This window comes from Polypterus senegalus, chromosome 4, assembly GCF_016835505.1.
Source record: "Polypterus senegalus isolate Bchr_013 chromosome 4, ASM1683550v1, whole genome shotgun sequence".
In the NCBI taxonomy this organism is placed as follows: Eukaryota; Metazoa; Chordata; class Cladistia; order Polypteriformes; family Polypteridae; genus Polypterus; species Polypterus senegalus.
Genome location: NC_053157.1, coordinates 214,919,178 through 214,942,381, shown reverse-complemented (window position 1 = coordinate 214,942,381; position 23,204 = coordinate 214,919,178). Strand labels below are relative to the sequence as shown.

The 23,204-nt window shown below is 37.8% G+C and overlaps 1 protein-coding gene across 1 annotated transcript in view; it reads right to left on the bottom strand.

Annotated features, from left to right (window-relative positions):
* dnaaf9 (dynein axonemal assembly factor 9) overlaps positions 1 to 23,204 on the bottom strand; it is a 179,419-nt gene that overhangs the window by 94,235 nt on the left and 61,980 nt on the right. The window contains exons 13-17 of the mRNA XM_039751936.1: positions 19,548 to 19,632; positions 16,306 to 16,382; positions 16,157 to 16,201; positions 10,801 to 10,846; positions 3,034 to 3,139 (exon numbers count right to left, since the gene is read on the bottom strand). Of these exons, the coding sequence (XP_039607870.1) occupies positions 3,034 to 3,139; positions 10,801 to 10,846; positions 16,157 to 16,201; positions 16,306 to 16,382; positions 19,548 to 19,632 (359 nt within the window). The remainder of the gene's footprint in view (positions 1 to 3,033; positions 3,140 to 10,800; positions 10,847 to 16,156; positions 16,202 to 16,305; positions 16,383 to 19,547; positions 19,633 to 23,204) is intronic.

The following is a 23,204-nucleotide window of genomic DNA, read 5'->3' as shown; positions in this document are numbered from 1 at the left end:
GGTCAAAGAAACAGAAGCCACCTTGGGGATGGTCTTGTAACCTTTATGTTGACCATACCAGGATGTTACTGCCTGTCTCTGCTGTTCTTTTACTGGTTTTCTGTGGTGGTAATCTGCGCCACCACCACCTGATCAAAGCACCATGCAGTCCCTACATTGATGGATTGAAGGCCAGATGTCCACATGACCATCACTGTCTAATTCTTCCACATGAAGCCTGAAAACCATGAGGACTGATTCAGATCATTTATGCTAGGTAGAATGACTAGTGGGGGCTGAGCGGTCTCATGGCCTCAGAAATCCTACAGATTTCGATTTTTGTCTTCCCTTGCCATTGGACCTTACTTTATTCTTTGTTAATTAGTATTACCTAATTTTTATATTTTATCTTTCTTCATCTTGTAAAGCACTTTGAGCTACATCATTTGTATGAAAACCATCCATCCATCCTCTTCCGCTTATCCGAGGTCGGGTCGCGGGGTAGCAGCTTAAGCAGAGAAGCCCAGACTTCCCTCTCCCCGGCCACTTCTTCCAGCTCTTCCAGGAGAATCCCAAGGCGTTCCCAGGCCAGCCGGACTTGTATGAAAACGTGCTATATAAATTCATGTTGTTGTTGTCATGCTTCCTCAGACAACATTTTGTTTTTCCTTCTCTTTCATATGTTTAGTGTGAAACAATACATTTTATCAAGTTTTTCTTCCCATTTAAACTGGTTGAATGAGTGATTTCAAGATTGAAGACACTTGTGATAACCACACACGTGGACAAAATTGTTGGTACCCTTCAGTCAATGAAAGAAAAACTCACAATGGTCACAGAAATAACTTTAATCTGACAAAAGTAATAATAAATAAAAATTCTATGAAATTTAACCAATGAAAGTCAGACATTGATTTTCAACCATGCTTCAACAGAATTATTTAAAAAATAAACTCATGAAACAGGCCTGGACAAAAATGATGGTACCCCTAACTTAATATTTTGTTGCACAACCTTTTGAGGCAATCACTGCAATCAAACGATTCCTGTAACTGTCAATGAGACTTCTGCACTTCTCAGCAGGTATTTTGGCCCACTCCTCATGAGCAAACTGCTCCAGTTGTCTCAGGTTTGAAGGGTGCCTTTTCCAGACGGCATGTTTCAGCTCTTTCCAAAGATGCTCAATAGGATTGAGGTCAGGGCTCATAGAAGGCCACTTTAGAATAGTCCAATGTTTTCCTCTTAGCCATTCTTGGGTGTTTTTAGCTGTGTTTTGGTTCATTGTCCTGTTGCAAGACCCATGACCTGCGACTGAGACCAAGCTTTCTGACACTGGCCAGCACATTTCTCTCTAGAATCCCTTGATAGTCTTGAGATTTCATTGTACCCTGCACAGATTCAAGACACCCTGTGCCAGATGCAGCAAAGCAGCCCCAGAACATAACAGAGCCTCCTCCATGTTTCACAGAAGGGACAGTGTTCTTTTCTTGATATGCTTCATTTTTCCGTCTGTGAACATAGAGCTGATGTGCCTTGGCAAAAAGTTCAATTTTGTCTCATCTGTCCATAGGACATTCTCCCAGAATCTTTGTGGCTTGTCCACATGTAGTTTGGCAAATTCCAGTCTGGCTTTTTTATGATTTGTTTTCAACAATGGTGTCCTCCTTGGTCGTCTCCCATGAAGTCCACTTTGGCTCAAACAACGACGGATGGTGCGATCTGACACTGATGTTCCTTGAGCTTGAAGTTCACCTTGGATCTCTTTAGAAGTTTTTCTGGGCTCTTTTGTTACCATTCGTATTATCCGTCTCTTTGATTTGTCATCAATTTTCCTCCTGCGCCAGTCCAGGAGGTTGGCTACAGTCCCATGGATCTTAAATTTCTGAATAATATGTGCAACTGTAGTCACAGGAACATCAAGCTGCTTCGAGATGGTCTTATAGCCTTTACCTTTGACATGCTTGTCTATAATTTTCTTTCTAATCTCCTGAGACAACTCTTTCCTTCGCTTCCTCTGGTCCATGTTGAGTGTGGTACACACCATGTCACCAAACAACACAGTGACTACCTGGAGCCCTATATATAGGTCCACTGACTGATTACAAGATTGTAGACACCTGTGATGCTAATTAGTGGACACACCTTGGATTAACATGTCCCTTTGGTCACATTATTTTCAGTCTTTTCTAGGGGTACCATCATTTTTGTCCAGGCCTGTTTCATGAGTTTTTTTTAATTAATTCTGTTGAAGCATGGTTGAAAAGCAATGTCTGAGTTTTATTAGTTAAATTTCATAGAATTTTTATTTATTATTACTTTTGTCAGATTAAAGTTATTTCTGTGACCATTTTGAGTTTTTCTTTCATTGACTGAAGGGTACGAACAATTTTGTCCACGTGTGTATAAACACAAAAGGATCAGGACAAGATAAATATTTGTTACAACTTCTATAGGATTCCAATAATTTTGACTTTCGAAATATCTTAGTATAATAAAAAAAGAGGGGCGGCACGGTGGCGCAGTGGTAGCGCTGCTGCCTCGCAGTTAGGAGACCCGGTTCGCTTCCGGGTCCTCCCTGCGTGGAGTTTGCATGTTCTCCCCGTGTCTGCGTGGGTTTCCTCCGGGCGCTCCGGTTTCCTCCCACAATCCAAAGACATGCAAGTTAGGTGAATTGGCGATGGTGAATTGGCCCTAGTGTGTGCTTGGTGTGTGGGTGTGTTTGTGTGTGTCCTGTGGTGGGTTGGCACCCTGCCCAGGATTGGTTCCTGCCTTGTGCCCTGTGTTGGCTGGGATTGGCTCCAGCAGACCCCCGTGACCCTGTATTCGGATTCAGCGGGTTGGAAAATGGATGGATGGATGGATAAAAAAAGAAATTTAGTTCTTGGCATGGTTTTTTTTGTTCCACTGCTAACTAATATGTATGGATGAAAAAAAGATATTTTAAAAAGATGCATTATTTGAATAAAATGTAAGGGTATTTTCAGATACATCTGTATGAAAAAGTAAAACAAAACAAAGTTAGGGGAGCCATAATAATTGTCCGCAATTACTTGCCTAGCTCATTTACAGATAAACAGGATTCCAAGAACGATTCTGAGAAAACCAGGGAGCCAAGTATTTCTCCAAATGCATCTGGAATGTCATATACCATCATAAAAGCCTAAAAAAATGAGAAGAATTGAACAGGAGTTACACCAATGAAAAGTGTTGACTAAAGGAACTTTCTAAAAGTCAGTTTTTTTTAGGTCTAAGCAAAAAAAACCATACACCCTGTTGACTGTGCCAACTCTTTGGAAAATTGTACTCTAAATATCAGGTACTATAAAGATAAGCCAAGAGTTCTTTGAAGAGTATTCTAGTGTCACAGTTTTCAAAAAATATTTAAGGCAATAGTACCTAAAAAAAAATTTCTTTACAATCCTTGCCAGTTAATAAAAAAAACTAAAAATACTATATTAAATGTCAGTGTTCCTGAATCTTGATCCTTTTGACACTATGTACTGTATATTGTTTGTTGCAATTAATTTCAGAATTTATTATGTATTCATGTTCTTTTCCTCATAATTAACTCTAATTTAATCAAGTGACACCCTGCAGTGGACTGACACTCTGACCAGGTCTTGGCCCTACCTTTTACCTAATGATTGGTAGGACAGACTCTGGCTGCCCTACAAGCCTGAAAAGGAAAATGGATAGACGAATTGGTTAATCAGATGAATTATCCTAGACTAGCAAAATACCCGCGCTTCGCAGTGGCGAAGTACTGCCTTAAAATTTTTATTTAGAAGAAAATTAAACCTTTTTAAACTAATAGAAAATATACCACTACATTTTTTGTTAAGGATCTCTGTATACCACATTGTGAGTTCGGCCCTCCGGTTCTAATATGACCAAGTTGTGTGCTGAGCTGACTCTTGAGCATGCAACGTACAGTTGGCCGTATGAACAGTAATCTTGTTTCAAATCTCACAGCTTGGATGACTGCTGTCATAATCGGTTTGAGTTTCATGGTTTGTTTCAATTACGACAGTATTTGTAGGACTTGTGTTGAAGAGACATTCAGCATCTGTCAAGCGTTGTAAGTATACAACCGTTATCATCGATAACTTCACATCCAGCTTTTGAGAGTTTAAACATTCATAAACATCAAAGTGTCCACTACTGAAATTGTCACCTGTCAATCTAAGATGTTTAAGAGGCATTGGCGGTTGTCAAAAGGTGTAAAATATTTGGCCATTTCGGTACACATGAAAGCGACAACAGAACAATTCACCGGCAGCCATCAACTCACATGCAGATGCATAGGTGAAGGGCTTAAGCATTTCACTCTTCTAGTGCTCCTGTGTAGAATAATTATCTCCTGTACCGTCATTAGTCCACACCTTGAACCTGTCCCAGTCATTCAATACATAAGTTATGTTAATACATAAGTTATACACAATGTTCCTCTGGATATCAAGAGTGAGCCTGATATGGCCACGCAATATGTAAACAAAGAGAATGGAAAAGGTAGGTGCCATCTCCGGGCATGGAAACCACTCGTTAAGTGACAGTTCTTTGATCGATGGTGATCAGCTCGATAGACATGTTAATAGGGGTACGGTTGGAATGATAAAGGAAATGGGTACCTGAACAATGTAAAGTAAGTCTAAAATACCTACACAATAACTATAACCGTAATAAACAAACAATAAAACAGCGGAGAAGCCGTGGATTAAATAAAAAGGCTGTAGTTATCAAAAGGGAGACATGAATCCCATGGCGAAGCAAGGAAGGGAATGTAGAGACTTGAGCGACGGACGGCCTTATATAGAAAGGCAGCCAACAACATGGGAGGCGTTGGGATGGGGGACCCAACGCCGCCTCACACGGTGACCGAGCTGCAGGCTATGGACGTATATATGTACGCAAGTAGGATTCAGTTAGCGTTGGGAACCCGCGTACCAAATTTCTTGAAGATGGGCCCATAAGTAACAAAGACCATTGAAAAGTTCAATATGGCGGCCGACAGTGGCATCATACCACCGAAATAGATAGATAGATAGATAGATAGATAGATAGATAGATAGATAGATAGATAGATAGATAGATAGATATTTCAAGTACCAAATTTCAGCCTTCTACCTACACGGGAAGTTGGAAAATTAGTGACGTTGGAAAGCTCAATATGGCGGCCAACAGTGGCATCATACCATCGAAATAAGTACGTACATCGGTTTCGGTTAGCGCAGGGAAGCCGCCTACCAAATTTCGTGAAGATGGGGCTATAAATAAGAAAGTTCAACATGGCGGACGTTGTCGACCGTTATGACCGTCACGTGTAGAGTGAGTGAGTGAGTGAGTGAGTCAGTGAGGGCTTTGCCTTTTATTAGTATAGATCTGTCTGCAGCCCCTGGAATTACCAGTAGTATGAATGTGGCTTAAATGTAAATCATGTTTTTCATGCGTGAAAGTGAATTAAATAAAATTTCTTGCCCTGTTTAAATTCTCTTGATTATTAACCAATAGCAACAACATGGATATGTAATAAGGTTACAAGGCAGTGGGTTCTAAGCAACTATAGATCATCTTGAGTATTAGATGGGATAAACTGCTATCGACTATGCACAATTGTACTTGGCTGTTATTGTGCATGTTTATTACACCTCTGACCCTGTCTTCCAAAGGTTCTAAAGAACTGGCCTAAATTTCATTTCTGCATTCACTGGGGTGTTCAAAATTAAGCACTTATGACCTGTCTTCCTTAGTTGAAAACATTCTAAATTATAGTTTTGAATAAGCATCAATTTGAACTATTTAATTCTAAATGTTAACATTATAACACTTCAAATACTTTTCTCAGAATTATGATTAACCTGCTCCTCAATGGTATGAAGTCTGTTTCCACAAAGAAATGCTATTTTTACTTGATGGGATTTTTAAAGCTGTAGACAAAGACAATTTTTGAAAATCCCTAATGAGTTTTGTCAGTGGTAAGTAATCTGTGATAGGAAATCCAACCTAACCTCATGTCCACTCCTATATTAATATCATTCAGGTTAACGGTACTACTACAAGGTCAGATTGAACAAGTGACTAGCAAGTAGATTGTCCACAACAGAAAAGGCCAAGATAAATGACAAGGGGACATGCACACTCTGTGAAATGTTCAACCAAATTTTTGAAGAATACATGTTGACGCCTCGGGAAAATAGCAAGGCAACTGAGGTGAGTTTATATTTAAAAAAAAAAAAAAAAAAAAGTGTGCCAGTGAGGTGCATGCTGTGCATTGTTTTTTGTGAGAGAGTCAATCAACTTCATTATAGACAGTTTTCACCCGTATTCTTAAGCAATAATTAGCAACTCAAATGCACTTCATGATTCACAGCGAAAAAGTTATTAGTAATAATAAAGAATTTTTAAAAAACAGCACATATAGTACAGACATGCATTTAAGAACCACATGTTCTTACCTTATGTTCAAATACTGTATACTTATTTTTAATATAAAGATTCTAATCTTAATTTGACAGGTCCGGTAAAAGCCAAAATGTAGGTCTATCTTTTAGATATGAAAGATGAGACGGATAATAATGCTGTATATATTATATATATATATATATATATATATATATATATATATATATATATATATATATATATATATATATATATATACACACACACACACACACATACAGTGCATCCGGAAAGTATTCACGGCACATCACTTTTTCCACATTTTGTTATGTTACAACTTTATTCCAAAATGGATTAAATTCATTTTTTTCCTCAGAATTCTACACACAACACCCCATAATGACAACATGAAAAAAGTTTACTTGAGGTTTTTGCAAATTTATTAAAAATAAAAACTGAGAAATCACATGTACATAAGTATTCACAGCCTTTGCTCAATACTTTGTCGATGCACCTTTGGCAGCAATTACAGCCTCAAGTCTTTTTGAACCTTTCCTTGGCCAGTTTCGCCCATTCCACTTTGCAGCACCTCTCAAGCTCCATCAGGTTGGATGGGAAGCGTCGGTGCAAAGCCATTTTAAGATCTCTCCAGAGATGTTCAATCGGATTCAAGTCTGGGCTCTGGCTGGGCCACTCAAGGACATTCACAGAGTTGTCCTGAAGCCACTCCTTTGATATCTTGGCTGTGTGCTTAGGGTCGTTGTTCAGCTGAAAGATGAACCGTTGCCCCAGTCTGAGGTCAAGAGGGCTCTGGAGCAGGTTTTCATACAGGATGTCTCTGTACATTGCTGCAGTCATCTTTCCCTTTATCCTGACTAGTCTCCCAGTTCCTGCCGTTAAAAAACATCCCCACAGCATGATGCTGCCACCACCATGCTTCACTGTAGGGATGGTATTGGCCTGGTGATGAGTGGTGCCAGGTGTCCCCCAATCGTGACACCTGGCATTCACACTAAACAGTTCAATCTAGTTTCATCAGACCAGAGAATTTTGTTTCTCATGGTCTGAGAGTCCTTCAGGTGCCTTTTGGCAAACTCCAGGCAGGCTGCCATATGCCTTTTACGAAGGAGTGGCTTCCGTCTGGCCACTCTACCATACAGGCCTGATTTGTGAATTGCTGCAGAGATAGTTGTCCTTCTAGAAGGTTCTCCTCTCTCCACAGAGGACCTCTGGAGCTCTGACAGAGTGACCATCGGGTCACCTACCTGACTAAGGCCCTTCTCCACCGATCGCTCAGTTTAGATGGCCGGCCAGCTCTAGGAAGAGTCCTGGTGGTTTCGAACTTCTTCCACTTACGGATGATGGAGGCCACTGTGCTCATTGGGACCTTCAAAGCAGCAGAAATTTTTCTGTAACCTTCCCCAGATTTGTGCCTTGAGACAATCCTGTCTCGGAGGTCTACAGACAATTCCTTTGACTTCATGCTTGTTTTGTGCTCTGACATGGACTGTCAACTGTGGGACCTTATATAGACAGGTGTGTGCCTTTCCAAATCATGTCTAATCAACTGAATTTACCACAGGTGGACTCCAATTAAGCTGCAGAAACATCTCAAGGATGATCAGAGGAAACAGGATGCACCTGTGCTCAATTTTGAGCTTCATGGCAAAGGCTGTGATTACTTATGTACATATGCTTTCTCAATTTTTTTATTTTTAATAAATTTGCAAAAATCTCAAGTAAACGTTTTTCACATTGTCATTATGGGGTGTTGTGTAGAATTCTGAGGAAAAAATTAATTTCATCCATTTTGGAATAAGGCTGTAACATAAAATGTGGAAAAAGTGATGCCCTGTATTATATATATATATATATATATATATATATATATATATATATATTATATATTTATATATATATATATTATATATATATATATATATATATATATATATATATATATATATATATATATATATATATGAGCATGCCATTCGGCAGAGGCAAGGATTTTTGTCAAAAGCACCAATCACAAGGAATGAAAATCCACTGAAATAACAAATGGAGTCAGTTTCCTACCATTGCCAAAGTAGCATGCAACCTCCTATCAGCCCCATACACTAACATTAAGAGCAAGAGATTACTCAGTGTGACTTCTAAACTGATCAATGAAAAAGATAAACAGAATTTCCTGTCACAAGGCAGAGATGCTCTTGTTCATTAAGAAGAACCTCCTCATCAAGTTAAAACTGCTCACAGTACCAATGTACAGGCCAGGCATGATATCTAGCAACATCCTCTGCGTTTTTTCCCCAATTGATTCTGGGGTTCATCAGGGGTTCCTACACTGTTCAATGCTTACATGGACTGGATATGTTGGGCAAGGTTGAAAGGTCCAGCGGCTGTGGGGCACCTGTGGTGAAGAAAGATTCACGACCTTGATTTTGCTGTGAATGCTGTGATTTTCGCAGAGTCAATGGTGGCTCTGATCGGGGCTCTTGAGAGACTGAGCGAGATGTTTGAGTGTCTGGGCTTGCGAAAGTCATGGATAAAAACCAATATCCAGGCCTTTAATGAACTCTTGGGCACAGCCATCAGCAGTGAATCTGTTTGAGGATAGAGAGTATTGACCTTGTTGAGAAGGTTACTTACCTCAGCAGTGGCATTTGTGTCTCTGGTGACTCTTCCTATTAAGTCAATAGACGGATTGGAAGAGCATAGAGGGTCATAGGGGGTGTGTGGCACTCCCGATATCTATGCAAAAGGACGAAGGTCCAAGTATTTAGAGTCCTAGTGCTTCCTGTCTTGCTATATGGTTCCGAGACCTGGATGCTATCCAGTGACCGGAGACAAAGACTAGACTCCTATGATACTATGTCTCTTTGGAGAATCCTCGGGTACTGCTGGTTTGAATGTGTCAAATGTGCGGTTGCTAACGGAGTCCCAAATAAGGCACATTACCTGCACTGTGAGGGAGCATCAGTTACGGCACTACAGCCATGTGGCACAATTAACTAAGAGTGATCTGGCTCGCAGCACCCAAGTGGCTGGAACAGGCCAAAGGGACACCCACGTAACACCTGGCTGAGGCAGACAAGTGTTCATTTCCAGAAGGAGGGACAGGATCGCGAGTCTGCCCTGGAGCGATGCTAACCAGGATCCTGAGCTGTTTAGTTATTGTTATTTATTTCTTTACCATTGTACGCTTTTCATTTTTAAAATGTTAATTCTTCCAATTGTGATTAGATTTATTCCATCAAGAAAGAAAGAAAATGTTATTATGAGGTATTTAATACTGCATCCTGTAAAACCAAGGATCACATACCCAGCTTAAATGTGGTTGAGCAGAAGCCATTTATTTTAATGATTATAAATAATTTGGAAAAGTTATGGTTATTCTTAAGCAGTATTGCCTATTTTATCATCATTGCATTATTTTACTCTCTTCTTTAAGTTTTTACTTTTTCAATTATTATTGAATTTGTTCCATCAAAAAGAAAGAGAAAAGTGTTATTTAAAGCAAAAGCCTACAAAACTATTTCTCACATAGCAAGACAAATATGGCAGATGCAATTTATTTTTAATGATATGCAAAGCTGTTAAAAAAAATACATGTTACATTTCTCTGTAATTATCATCTAGACAGATCAAGTCTTACTTTTTTCTGTATCTTATAAATGTGTATATCAGCATCAGAATCGACAGATAAGTACATTATCGGGAATCGGCATTGGCCCAGAATTTCAATATCTGTGCCTCTCTAATCCAAGTTTACAGGGAAAAGAAAAACATGGTCATGATAAACCTGATGGATGTGTCCCAGTGGACTGTGCATTTCCTCTGCTCACACATTCTGAAGATATGAGCAAACCGTTTCCTTCAAACTGTAAGCATATGATCTAGTACAGGAATATAACAATGTATGCTGCAGAGGACTACTGTCTGTTTCAGAAGAAGTTCTGTCTCTTCTGTCACAGCAGAGTACTCTCACCCACACACCATAACTCACAGATACAGAAAAATGAAGACTGTAAAGTAAGAATCTAACCAAAGAACCTGCAATTTCAGTTTAGAAGTACAAAGAGTACCCACAAAAACCCAAAGAGAGAAGGAGGAATATGCAGACTTCACCAAGACAATGCCTGGTTCAGGATTTACATGTACATTCAAAACTCCTTCAACACTCTAGGACTATGAGGTACCAAGACTGCGAAGTTACAACAATAAACTGCTCAAGCACCCAATTCATTTTTAAGTAGAATAATTTAAAGTTTTGGAGCATTCAAATAAGAGACAGTTTGGCAGGTTTGTTTGTTGCATTCCGTAAATTACACTGCAAATGAAGAGCATGTGGAGTAGAAAGAAAATGTGGTCTATGCAAAAAATTAAAATGTATAAACTTAGAAACATTTTCAAGCTTACCATTTTTACTAGATATTGGCTGCCATCACTCTCCAAAGAAACAGCCCTAAAAATAATTAATAAAAGGCATCTATAAACATTGACCAAATCAAATCAGCACTGACTAAGAAAAACAATCTTCACAAAATGTAAGAAGTAATGACAAATAATATATTCTGCTATATCTTTTGATTTTATTGTACAAAAAAAGAATACAGTATAACTACAGCAACTTCAGCTAATTGCCTGCTATAAAGTAAGTGCAAATTATGACAGTCTTATTTATTTAGCCATCTTTGCAATCTTCACATTCCCAACACATCTTTATCAGCTGAGGTCATAAAAAATACACTTATACCGATTCCCAAAAATATTTACAAAGAAAGGTATAATTTGAAGATTACACATTTGGATAACATGTATATACTGAAATATTGTAGATGATTACATTTTTATATAGATATCATGGTTATGTGTATGAACACAGTGTTGAATAGGGTGATTTGGTTAGGCAAATGTTCCTTCCTCTATCAATGCTTTACATGTTTTACTTCCTGAAACCAAGTCTTTGGTGGAAGATTAAGGACAAACGCTGACCACTAAAAATTATCCTGATATCTACAGTGGGATGCAAAAGTTTGGGCAACCTTGTTAATAGTCATTATTTTTCTGTATAAATCGTTGGTTGTTACAATAAAAAATGTCAGTTAAATATATCATATAGGAGACACACACAGTGATATTTGAGAAGTGAAATGAAGTTTATTGGATTTACAGAAAGTGTGCAATAATTGTTCAAACAAAATCAGGCAGGTGCATAAATTTGGGCACCGTTGTCATTTTATTGATTCCAAAACTTTTAGAACTAATTATTGAAACTCAAATTGGCTTGGTAAGCCCAGTGACCCCTGACCTACATACACAGGTGAATCCTATAATGAGAAAGAGTATTTAAGGGGGTCAATTGTAAGTTTCCCTCCTCCTTTAATTTTCTCTGAAGAGTAGCAACATGGGGGGTCACAAAACAACTCTCAAATGACCTGAAGACAAAGATTCTTCACCATCATGGTTTAGGGGAAGGAAACAGAAAGCTGTCCCAGAGATTTAAGCTGTCTGTTTCCACAGTTAGGAACATATTGAGGAAATAGAAGACCACAGGCTCAGTTCAAGTTAAGGCTCGAAGTAGCAGACCAAGAAAGATTTCAGATAGACAGAAGCGCGAATGGTGAGAACAGTCAGAGTCAACCCACAGACCAGCACCAAAGACCTACAACATCATCTTGCAGCAGATGGAGTCACTTCACTGTGCATCGTTCAACCATTCGCGACTTTACACAAGGAGATGCTGTATGCGAGAGTGATGCAGAGGAAGCCTTTTCTCCGCCCACAGCACAAACAGAGCCACTTGAGGTATGCTCAAGCACATTTGGACAAGCCAGCTTCATTTTGGAATAAGGTGCTGTGGACTGATGAAACTAAAATTGAGTTATTTGGGCATAACAAAGGCGTTATGCATGGAGGAAAAAGAACACAGCATTCCAAGAAAAACACCTGCTACCTACAGTAAAATATGGTGGTGGTTCCATCATGCTGTGGGGCTGTGTGGCCAGTGCAGGGACTGGGAATCTTGTCAAAGTTGAGGGACGCATGGATTCCACTCAGTATCAGCAGATTCTGGAGACCAATGTCCAGGAATCAGTGACAAAGCTGAAGCTGCGTCGGGGCTGGATCTTTCAACAAGACAACGACCCGAAACACTGCTCAAAATCCACTAAGGCATTCATGCAGAGGAACAAGTACAACGTTCTGGAATGGCCATCTCAGTCCCCAGACCTGAATATAATTGAAAATCTGTGGTGCGAGTTAAAGAGAGCTGTCCATGCTCGGAAGCCATCAAACCTGAATGAACTAAAGATGTTTTGTAAAGAGGAATGGTCCAAAATACCTTCAACCACAATCCAGACTCTCATTGGAACCTACAGGAAGCGTTTAGAGGCTGTAATTTCTGCAAAAGGCGGATCTACTAAATATTGATTTCATTTCTTTTTTGTGGTGCCCAAATTTATGCACCTGCCTGATTTTGTTTGAACAATTATTGCACACTTTCTGTAAATCCAAAAAACTTCATTTCACTTCTCAAATATCACTGTGTGTGTCTCCTATATGATATATTTAACTGACATTTTTTATCGTAACAACCAACGATTTATACAGGAAAATAATGACTTTTAACAAGGTTGCCCAAACTTTTGCATCCCACTGTAGATAGGACAAACCAGTGATTCATGTCCAGGATGAAAAAAAAACATAGAAGGGAAATTATAAGTATTGAAGAGAGACTCTACTTAGCATTTTAGTCAAAAAATCTATAATAGCTATTAAAAATCTGTTTTCAATGCTGCGCCTAGAATAAGAGGTTTACTATAATTTCAGAATAAGTAAACATATTCCAACTGAGAAAAGTGTCATGACTAAGTTCAACAATTACATTTATTACATTTATTTTACAATATCTTAAAGAAAAGTTAGGCTTTCAAAAGTTCTAGTTATAACTGAGTTTTTAATTCTGAATTGTTGATCAAGTTTAGAATAAAGAACTAACTGAAGAGAAAGAACAGGTACAAATAAATAAATTTTCAGACCAGCTTAATTGAATTCAGGGGTCCAGGTGGCTGGATTGTAACACCTGGCCATATTTTGCATAAACCAAGAAATAAATATGGATTGGAGTCCTGTCTATCATACTGCCCACATATACACATATTCAATCTCCCTGGGTCCAATTGTCTATGTAAAATCTAATCAGCCAAAATCTTATTATGTTCAGTACTATATGCATGCAAAAGTTATCTTTTACTTACATCTTCAGCTCTACTGCATTAGAAGAAATACATTATGCACTTTGTATGGGAAGCAAGATGGTACAGTGGTTAGCACTGCTGATTCAAACCTTCAGGGGAACTGGCTTGAATCTTGGCACAGTTACCATTGCTGTATACAGTGTGTACACTTCATAATGTTTGGGACAAAGGCACATTTTCCTTGATTTAGTCCTCTGCTTTTATTTCAGTGAACCATAATGTTTGGAACATAGCAATAGTTTGCATATTAAAGCAGTCATATTTTGTACTTTGTTGCATATGCCTTTCATGCAATGACTGCTTGAAGTCTGCGATTCAGACATCACAAGGTGTGGAGTATCTTTTCTTGTGATGATCTGCCAAGCCTTTAATGCAGCAAACTTCAGCTCCTACTTGTTTCAGGGGCTTTTCTCCTTATGTTTTCTCTTCATTAAACTGAAGGCATACTGAATTCCTGTGTTGCCTTAGCAGTATATAGAATGAAGTGCCGCCCAATGAGTTAGGAGGCATTTACTGGAACTTGAGCAGATGTTTCTCTAGACCTCAGAATTCTTTGTTACACTGCCATCAACAGTTACATCATCAATGAAGAGAAGTGTGCCAGTATCTGGGGCAGTCATACATGCTTTGGCAGTTTCTTTTCATCTTCCACATTTTGTTCTTGGCATCACTCAGGTACAGGTTCATCTTTGTCTCATCTCTCTACAAGACCATTTTCCAGAATTCTGAAAGCTCTTTTAAGTACTTTTTCATAAACTATAATCTTGATATCTTGTTTTTGTGGCTAACTATTGATTTGCAGCTTGCAGTGTCAATTCTGTATTTCTGTTCATGAACTCTTCTGTTTTTAGTAGTTTCTGCCTCCTGAAGACTGTTTCTGATCTGTCAGACAGATGTTTCAAGATTTTTCTTTACCAGATTGAGAATTCAGCTGTCATCAGCAGTGGAGGACTTCCTTGGTCAACCAGTTTCTTTGTGATTACTGAGCTCCACAGTGCATTCTTTCATCTTTACATTTCAGTGAGCTAAATTAAATAATGCTAAGGTTTTACCAATGTCTCCAGTGATTTTATCCTTGTTTTTCAGCCAAATAATGGCCTCTAGGTATCTTACGCCTGCACTAATGAAACACAGAAACACAACATAATAATCACAAATACCTGTGATGCCAATTGTACCTAACATTATAGTGTCTTGGAATGGGGGTTGTGTATAAAAAGTATTGCAATTTCTACATGGTGTGACCAAAATATATGAAAATACCCTTTAATTAAAGTGTGCAATGTGTACTTTAACCCTGTCTGAATTGTTAGATTTGTAATTTTAAACTGTGGAGCAGAGGGGTAAATCAAGGAAAAATAGTTTTAGTCCCAAATATCATGGAGGGCACTGTATGTGCTCCCAGTATAAGAAGAGATTTTATCCAGGTACATCCATTTAACTCCCATATTACAAAGATTTAAACATTAGATTAACTGTTGTCATGTACATAAACATAGGAAATGTCTCACAGGTGCTGGTTTGGTTAAAAATAGGGGAATGTTTTGGGCAAAACAGCACCTGTAACACAGTTTCTGTTTCCTTTACAGAGGAGGAGAACAACCCTGAACATTTCTGACATCATATCAGACCAGATGCCATTAGCTACTGTATGTCCCTTCCACATCCTCTCATATGAAACCAGTCTCCACAGAGGAAGTGGTTCCTCATTCTGGACTCCACTTCCGTAGAAGTCGCACTTAATTCTTTCAGAGTGAAGAAACCAGACAGTTTGAGGAGCTGCACACCTACCATGTTTAGCATCTATCTTTACTTTTTGGACACTAAACAGGATGTGCGCTGGATCCCCAAATCTTTGTCTGTAGTCTGTTGCTTATGTAACACTGGCATCTCCAAAGTAATCTTCTATGATTGATAGTAGGTATATGTATGAGTGTGGCCTTTGATGGGTTGACACTTCATGCAGGTTTGGTTCTTGCTTTGCAAAACCTGCAGCAGTAAAGGGCAGCAGTACTGGATATGGCAAACCAAAGTACCTGAACAGGAAATGACTGGATTTGGGAAATGAACAAATTTATGAAAGGACATTGTTATGTTTTGATTAAAAAAAACAATGTGGCGTGGTGTGACTTCACGAAAAAGTCACTGCCAAAGACTCTTGCCATGTTTTGCTTTACTCATTGTAACCTTGTGTTGCTACCCCTGCTTATATTATCTTAAAGAGGTACTGCCCTATTATTAGAAGGGCGGTGTTGTTTGTAAAACAGCCAAAAAACGCCATAAAATGTAGAAATTCAGAACCATCACTTCATAACTTTAACCACACCAATTTTCATCCATCGGTCCCACCCACTTTAAGGTTGAAGTATAAAAAAAAATCTGCTGTATATTTATATGTTTATTACAATTAAGTGTTAATATAGGTCTGGATTCAGGTAAGCAAAAGTGCAATTCTTTACAGAGGATAAATCACTCTTCCTTTATTATGTTGACCATGCATGTATAAAAATACTCACCTTCCTTCATTATCCATAGCTTCAACAAAGAACACAGTTTTTGATCTAAAACAAACAAGTAAATTAACATTTGAAGTGTACAATTTCCATTATGCATTATGTCACTGACATATGGAAAATAAACTAATTAAGGATAAGTAGACGATTACCCAAGTTCATTTTTGTACTGTGGAAGGCCATAACTTTCCAAACAGGCTCGGAATGTTTGTTCTGCCATATCCTTTGCCTGTGGAAGACAAAATGTTTTCATTTGGCATGATACTGGATGTCTATAACACAAACATGATGAGCAGGGACAGTGAAAGTAAAAACAATCTTCTTTTCATAGAGTATATTAATAATACACTAATTAATGTTATAATATTATGGGATGTACATTTGCTTTTAATATTACTGCTGTCCTAGGCAGCTTCTGATATGAATCCCAATACCTTTTTTTGTGTGGCACTGCTTAACTTCCAATTGTACTAAAGGGCTGTAAATATGTGAATTATAAAACTAAAGTAATCAGAAAAATAAAACAAAGAAATGATACTGGTTTGGTAAGCAATGAAAAAAAAAATCCTGACTTAACTCTTCAGTTATGCAGTAGATGTGAGTATATGCCAAGTTTGTCATTAATTTTGAGTACTACCTCTTGTACAGAGTAAAGCTCACCAGAAATCTAAAAATAGATTATTTCTCTCGAATTAAATAGCAAGAAACAATGCAATGCAATATACAGTATTAAAATACAGCATTCCCTTTTAATATAAACTCCTTTCTGAAAAGTTAAATGAAAGACCGTTTTCCCCACCATACCCTGGGATCTTTGAAAGGAAGGGACTTTAAAATATTTTTATATCATCAAGATGCTGTCTGGCTTTTAAAGACTCATTAACCTTTCTTCTGGATAGAAATGGCTGGTTAGGTGAAGAAAATTAGGCAGGTTCCTTTTAGCAAAGTTTCTAATTTGAAAGTAGTGGAAACATTGTGTTGATGGGATGTTACATTTGAAGCATAATTGTTCATGAGATATAAAGACACTCTATATATACAATTCTCTAAGTGTTTTAATCCTGGATGCTTTCCAAACATTAAATACTGTGTAGGTTTGTGAAAGTAGAAAAATGTGATTTTCATGTACAAGTGCAACAGAGGTGCAAAGCTTCTCTAGCTTAAAGTGCTTCCTACATTGGTTTCATATTCTGAGTGACTGATGGAAAATTTGATTATTAGTATATTGACGATAATCTGTACTCACTGGGGCACAAAAATATATATAAAGATATATAAAAAAGTTAGGTAGTACTATACCCCGTTCTGCTTTAGGTCTTTGTATAGTTGCCCAGAGAATGCATGGATGAATTCAAAATAAATCAGGCTATAACCGAGTCTAATTTCTTAAAAAAAAACAATTTGTTAATATAAATGGGGATGCTCTGAAATAGAAAAAGAAACTTGGGAAGGGTGTTCATGTTAATAGTATTGATTGCCACTGCTAATGTGAGATGGAGAGTAGACCATCTGATCACATCTTATTTAATTTTTGTCCACGCTGATAGCAAAACTTAGTTGGAAAAGATCTTTATATTTATTTGTGATGTTTACCCCTAGGCATTCAAACTTATCTGCTAATATAAATGGGTACGTGACCAGTTTAATATTATGTGCTAGGAAAAACAAATCCTTTCATTCAAATTAATTTTTAGTCCAGATATCTTTGGAAAATCTGCTAGTGCATTAAGGTCTAATGGTATGGAAGTTTATGTGTCTGACATATACAGTATCATACCATCTTCATAAAATGATATTTTCTATTTAAGTCTTTCTCTGGTAATCCCCTTCATCTCTGAAGCAATTCGAAAGTGAATGGCCTATGGCTCAATGAGGATTGCAAAAGGCAATGGTGATAGGGGGCATCCTTGTAGACTTTCACATTCTAATTTGAAGTAGTTTGAAATAATATTGTTAATAAAAACAGAGGCTTGTGGACGGGTATAAAATAGTTTTAACCATGCAATTATATTTGAGCCAAACCCACATTTGTGCAAAGCAGTGAAGGTATGAAGGTAGTCCCATTCAATCATGTCAAAAGCTTTTTCTGCGTCCAAAGATAATAAGATCTCTGTGGTGTAAAATTTTATTGGTGAGTATATAAAATTAAACAAATGAAGATTAGAGGCTAACTGTCTGCATTTAATAGATCTGGTTAAGTCTTGTTATATTACAGAAGGAAGCACATTTTCAGTCCTCCTAGCTAGAACTTTGCAAAGTATCAACATTCAGAAGTGAAACTGGTCTGCATGATGCACATTGTAATATGTCCTTATTTTTCTTTGGAAAGACAGTAATTAATGCTTGGCAAAAAGTTTGTTGTTTGTTGTCTCAAGTGCCTATAAATGTTAATAATAGTGGAACAATATTATTAATTTTTTATATAACATTCCACTGGGTAGCCATCAGAGTCTGCTGCTTTCCCATTTTGGAGCGAGTTTATAGCATCTGGTAATTCTGAGAGTGTTAGAAGTTTGTCTAGTCTCTCTGCACTAAGAGTATCTAGCTGTGTTATTTGTAACGCATCAAAACAACTCATTAGATTATCTTGTTTAAGCAGTGTAGAATATAAGGATTAATAGTATTCCCTAAATATGTGGGTTATATTTTTATGGTTAATGATTTTATCTTCATCTACATTAGTAATTTCTGCTACTGCATTGCAAAATTCCAACTTGTGATCTCAGCTCAACAAATTGACAATAGCCTTTTCCCTGTGTTCATCTCTTTGAAACCAAAACTGTTCTTTACTTATTAAGCGAGTCTCCTGTAAAAATTCTATCTAAGCATTTAAGCCTGTTAGGTGATAAAATACCTCTCCCTTTAGATTGTGATTGAGACCTTTGACATTCCAGCTCACAATGTTCACTGTTTGGTGGGAGAGACACCGCTGTTGAACCTTTGAGGACATTTTGTAATCTTAAGTTAAGGAAGGACATGGATTCACATAATAGCTTTAACCTTGGTATCATTGCCAGGAATTACTGCCATGTAGCCAATTATATTTTTGCTTACAAAAAAATAATAAATATGAAGTAATTTACTCTTTTTCTCTCCCCGACTTAACCCACTCCAAGTTTTGCTAGACCACACTTGACAAAGTCCCAGTAACCTTACATGCCTAGAAACTGAGCAAGTCCAAAACAAAATAAACCCTGACCAGTGGTATAGAAAGGGTTAAACAATGAAATATGATAAGACAGTCCAAATACAAAAAACCTTCTAGGGTATGTTAAACACTCCCCTTAGAGAAAAGAAATAAAAAAAAAAAAGGTATCCGCAAATAAGCCCCAGAATGTCACAGAAATTAAATTTCAACCATTAAACGAAATAAGATGGATTAGTAGGCTCTCACCTTATTACCACTGAAAGTGCATGAAAAACACTTGATGGCTGCTATGACAGACTGGACAATAGCTTCATAGATCTGACACAGCAATCTACAAAGTAGACAGTAGAAGTAACTTTAAATTTCAGGATGACAATCACTTTAACAATTTTAGAAAAATGTCTGATTACACTTAATGTTGTGTGAAATGGTTCATTATCCTTCTGATATTCTACATAGTAACTGAGAAGGTAAAGCAATATATAGAGCATAATCCCTCCTATAAATCCCCTCCCCCCAATAATATATATATATATATATATATATATATATATATATATATATATATATATATATATATATACACATACATATATATATATATATAACTAGCAAAATACCCGCGCTTCACAGAAGAGTAGTGTGTTAAAGAAGTTATGAAAAAGAAAAACAAACATTTTAAAAATAACGTAACATGATTGTCAATGTAATTGTTTTGTCACTGTTATGAGTGTTGCTGTCATTATATATATATATATATATATATATATATATATATATATAGATATATATATATATATAGATATAGATATAGATAGATATAGATATATATATATGTGTGTGTATATATGTAGATATGTATGTATATATATATATATATATATATATATACTGCTCAAAAAAATTAAAGGAACACTTTTTAATCAGAGTATAGCATAAAGTCAATGAAACTTCTGGGATATTGATTTGGTCAGTTAAGTAGCACAGGGGGTTGTTAATCAGTTTCAGCTGCATTGCTATTAATGAAATTAACAACAGGTGCACTAGAGGGGCAACAATGAGATGACCCCAAAACAGGAATGGTTTAACAGGTGGAAGCCACGGACATTTTTCCCTCCTCATCTTTTCTGACTGTTTTTTTCACCAGTTTTGCATTTCACTATGGTCAGTGTAACTACTGGTAGCATGAGGCAAACCTGGACCCTACAGAGGTTGCACAGGAAATCCAACTTCTCCAGGATGGCACATCAATGTGTGTCATTGCCAGAAGGTTTGCAGTGTCTCCCAGCACTGTCTCAAGGGCATGGAGGAGATTCCAGGAGACAGGCAGTTAGTCTAGGAGAGCTGGACAGGACCATAGAAGGTCCTTAACCCATCAGCAGGACTGGTATCTGCTCCTTTGGACAAGGACAAACAGGATGAGCATTTCCAGAGCTCTACAAAATGACCTCCAGCAGGCCACTGGTGTGAATGTCTCTGACCAAACAATCAGAAACAGACTTCTTGAGGGTGGTCTGAGGGCCCAACGTCCTCTAGTGGGCCCTGTGCTCAAGCTCGATCGGCATTTACAATAGAATACCAGAATTGTCAGGTCCACCAATGGCATCCTGTGTTTTCACAGATGAGAGCAGGTTCACCCTGAGCACATGTGACAGACGTTGAAGGGTCTGCAGAAGCCATGGAGAATGTTATGCTGTCTGTAACATCATTCGGCATGACCAGTTTGGTGGTGGGTCAGTGATGGTCTGGGGAGGCATATCCATGGAGGGACACACAGACTTCTACAAGCTAGACAAAGACACCTTGACTGCCATTAGGTATCAGGATGAAATCCTTGGACCCATTGTCAGACCCTACGCTGGTGCAGTAGGTCCTGGTTTCCTCCTAATGCACGACAATGCCCGGCCTCATGTGGCAAGAGTATGCAGGCAGTACCTGGAGGATGAAGGAATTGAAACAATTGAATGGCCTTCACGATCCCCTGACTTAAACCCAATAGAACATCTGTGGGACATTATGTTTCGGTCCATTAGGCGCCGCCAGGTTGCTCCTCAGACTGTACAACAGCTCAGGGATGCCCTCATACAGATCTGGGAGGAAATGCCACAAGACACCATCCGTCGTCTCATTAGGAGCATGCCCGACGTTGTCAAGCATGCATACAAGCTCGTGGGGGCCACACAAAATACTGAAAAGCATTTTGAGTAGCAGAAATTAAGTTTTTGAAAAATGGACTAGCCTGCCACATCTTCATTTCACTCTGATTTTAGGGTGTCTACACAATTGAGCCCTCTGTAGGCAGAAAACTTTTATTTCCATTAAAAGACTTGGCATCCTTTTGTTCCTAAGACATTGCCCTGTCGTTATTTGTATAGATATCCAACTTCATATTGAGATCTGATGTATCTAATGTGTTTCTTTAAAGTGTTCCTTTAATCTTTGTGAGCAGTATATATATATATATATATATATATATATATATATATATATAGATATGTGTATGTGTAGATATGTTTATATGTGTGTGTGTGTGTGTGTGTGTATATGTATATATATATATATGTATGTATATATATATATATATACACACAGTAATCCCTCCTCGATCGCGGGGGTTTCGTTCCATGACCCCCCGCGATAGACAAAAATCCGCGAAGTAGAAACCATATGTTTGTGTAGTTATTTTTATATATTTTAAGACCTTTTTATAAACTCTCCCACACTGTTAACATTATTAGAGCCCTCTAGACATGAAATAACACCCTTTAGTCAAAAGTTTAAACTGTGCTCCATGACAAGACAGAGATGACAGTTCTTTCTCACAATTAAAAGAATGCAAATAGATCTTCTTCTCTTCAGGAGCAGAGAATTTCAGAGAGAGAGAGAGAGAGAGAGAGCTCGCAAAGAAAAGCAAACAATCAAAAAATCAATACTTGTGCTTTTAAGTTTGCCGTGGCATTTTTTAGAGGAGCGTTAGTATCTTCTAAGCAAACAGCCTCTGTGCAAACAGCCCCTCTGCTTACATCTCCTCCATCAGGCACAGAGAATGTCAGAGAGAGAGAGTGAGATTAAAGCAACAATCAAAAAATCAATACGTGTGCTTTTGTGCTTTTAAATATGCCGAGCACCGCAATAAAGCGCATTTTTTTTAGAGGAGCGTCAGTATCTTTTAAGCAAACAGCCTCTGTGCAAACAGCCCTCCGTCAGCAGGCAGAGAATGTCAGAGAGGGTGAGAGAGAGGCAGAGACAAGCAAACAATCAAGCTCCAGCGGGATGCATATCTTATAGCACTGAGGAGTAATAGTTAATATGTAATACATGCTCTGATTGGGTAGCTTCAAAGCCATCCGCCAATAGCGTCCCTTGTATGAAATCAACAGGGCAAACAAACTGAGGAAGGGTGTAGCATACATTAAAAGACCCACTGTCTGCAGAAATCCGCGAACCAGCGAAAAATCTGTGATATATATTTAGATGTGCTTACATTTAAAATCCGATAAAGTGAAACCGTGAAAGTTGAAGCGCGATATAGCGAGGGATTACTGTATATATATATATATATATATATATATATATACACATATACATATACATATACATACACACACACACACACACACACACACACATACACAGTGCATCCGAAAAGTATTCACTTTTTCCACATTTTGTTATGTTATAGCCTTATTCCAAAATGGATTAAATTTATTTTTGTCCTCAGAATTATACACACAACACCCCATAATGACAAAGTGAAAAAAGTTTACTTGAGGTTTTTGCAAATTTATTAAAAATATCCCACTTGGGGCAACAGAATTTCAAATTTTAAGAGATTTTTTTTTTCCCCCTCATTTACGGATTATAATTATTTTAGTTAATTATAATTTCCTGTCCCTTATTTAT